Consider the following 1203-nt stretch of genomic DNA (forward strand, 5'->3'; position numbering starts at 1 on the left):
GAATAAATTTGAGAGCCTTCCCATGGTAAGCTTCATGACCAGCCGTATGAAATCACTGAAATACCTGGATATCAGCAGCAACTTGCTGCGTCACGATGGGGCTGATGGGCAATGCCAATGGGCCGAGTCTCTGACGGAGTTGGACCTCTCCTCAAATCAGCTGACGGATTCCGTGTTTGAGTGCTTGCCAGTCAACGTCAGAAAACTCAGCCTACAAAACAATCAGATCACGGGTGTCCCCAAGGGGATGGCTGAGCTGAAATCCTTGGAAGAGCTGAACCTGGCGTCGAACCGGCTGGCTGACCTGCCGGGGTGCGGTGGCTTTCCGTCCCTGGCGTTCCTGAACGTAGAGATGAATCTGATCCTCACCCCACCCGCCGACTTCTTCGAGAGCTGCCCGAGGGTCAGGGAGCTGCAAGCCGGGCACAACCCGTTCAAGTGTTCCTGTGAGCTGCAAGACTTCATGCGCCTGGAGAGGCGGTCTGGGGGGAAGCTGTTTGGCTGGCCGGCAGCGTACCTGTGCGAGTACCCGGAAGACCTGCGAGGGACGCAGCTGAAGGACTTCCACCTGACGGAGCTGGCTTGCAACACAACGCTCTTGCTTGTGACAGCTCTGCTGCTGACGCTGGTGCTGGTGGCTGCCGTGGCCTTTCTGTGCATCTACCTGGACGTGCCGTGGTACGTGCGGATGACGTGGCAGTGGACGCAGACCAAGCGGAGAGCGTGGCACAACCACCCTGAGGAGCAGGAGACCATTCTGCAGTTCCACGCGTTCATTTCCTACAGCGAGCGCGATTCGCTGTGGGTGAAGAACGAGCTGATCCCGAACCTGGAGAAGGGGGAGGGCTGCGTGCAACTGTGCCAGCATGAGCGGAACTTTATCCCTGGCAAGAGCATCATGGAGAACATCATTAACTGCATTGAGAAGAGCTACAAGTCCATCTTTGTGTTGTCTCCCAACTTTGTGCAGAGCGAGTGGTGTCACTATGAGCTGTACTTTGCCCATCACAAATTATTCAGTGAGAATTCCAACAGCTTAATCCTCATTTTACTGGAGCCGATCCCTTCGTATATTATCCCTGCCAGGTATCACAAGCTGAAGGCTCTCATGGCAAAGAGAACCTACCTGGAGTGGCCAAAGGAACGGAGCAAGCATGCCCTTTTCTGGGCTAACCTGAGGGCTGCTATTAACATTAACTTGCC

At 55.1% G+C, this 1203-nt stretch overlaps 1 protein-coding gene across 1 annotated transcript; it reads left to right on the forward strand.

The window, feature by feature from the left end:
* Window positions 1–6: 6 nt before the first annotated feature.
* LOC104502785 (toll-like receptor 6) lies at window positions 7–1198 on the forward strand (the record flags this gene model as incomplete). The annotated part of the gene is made up of 1 exon (XM_010160031.1): window positions 7–1198. A coding segment is annotated over exon 1 (1176 nt), but the record flags the coding sequence as incomplete, so codon positions are not given.
* Window positions 1199–1203: the final 5 nt, after the last annotated feature.

Source organism: Eurypyga helias, unplaced genomic scaffold, assembly GCF_000690775.1.
Source record: "Eurypyga helias isolate BGI_N326 unplaced genomic scaffold, ASM69077v1 C15655121, whole genome shotgun sequence".
Taxonomy (NCBI): domain Eukaryota; kingdom Metazoa; phylum Chordata; class Aves; order Eurypygiformes; family Eurypygidae; genus Eurypyga; species Eurypyga helias.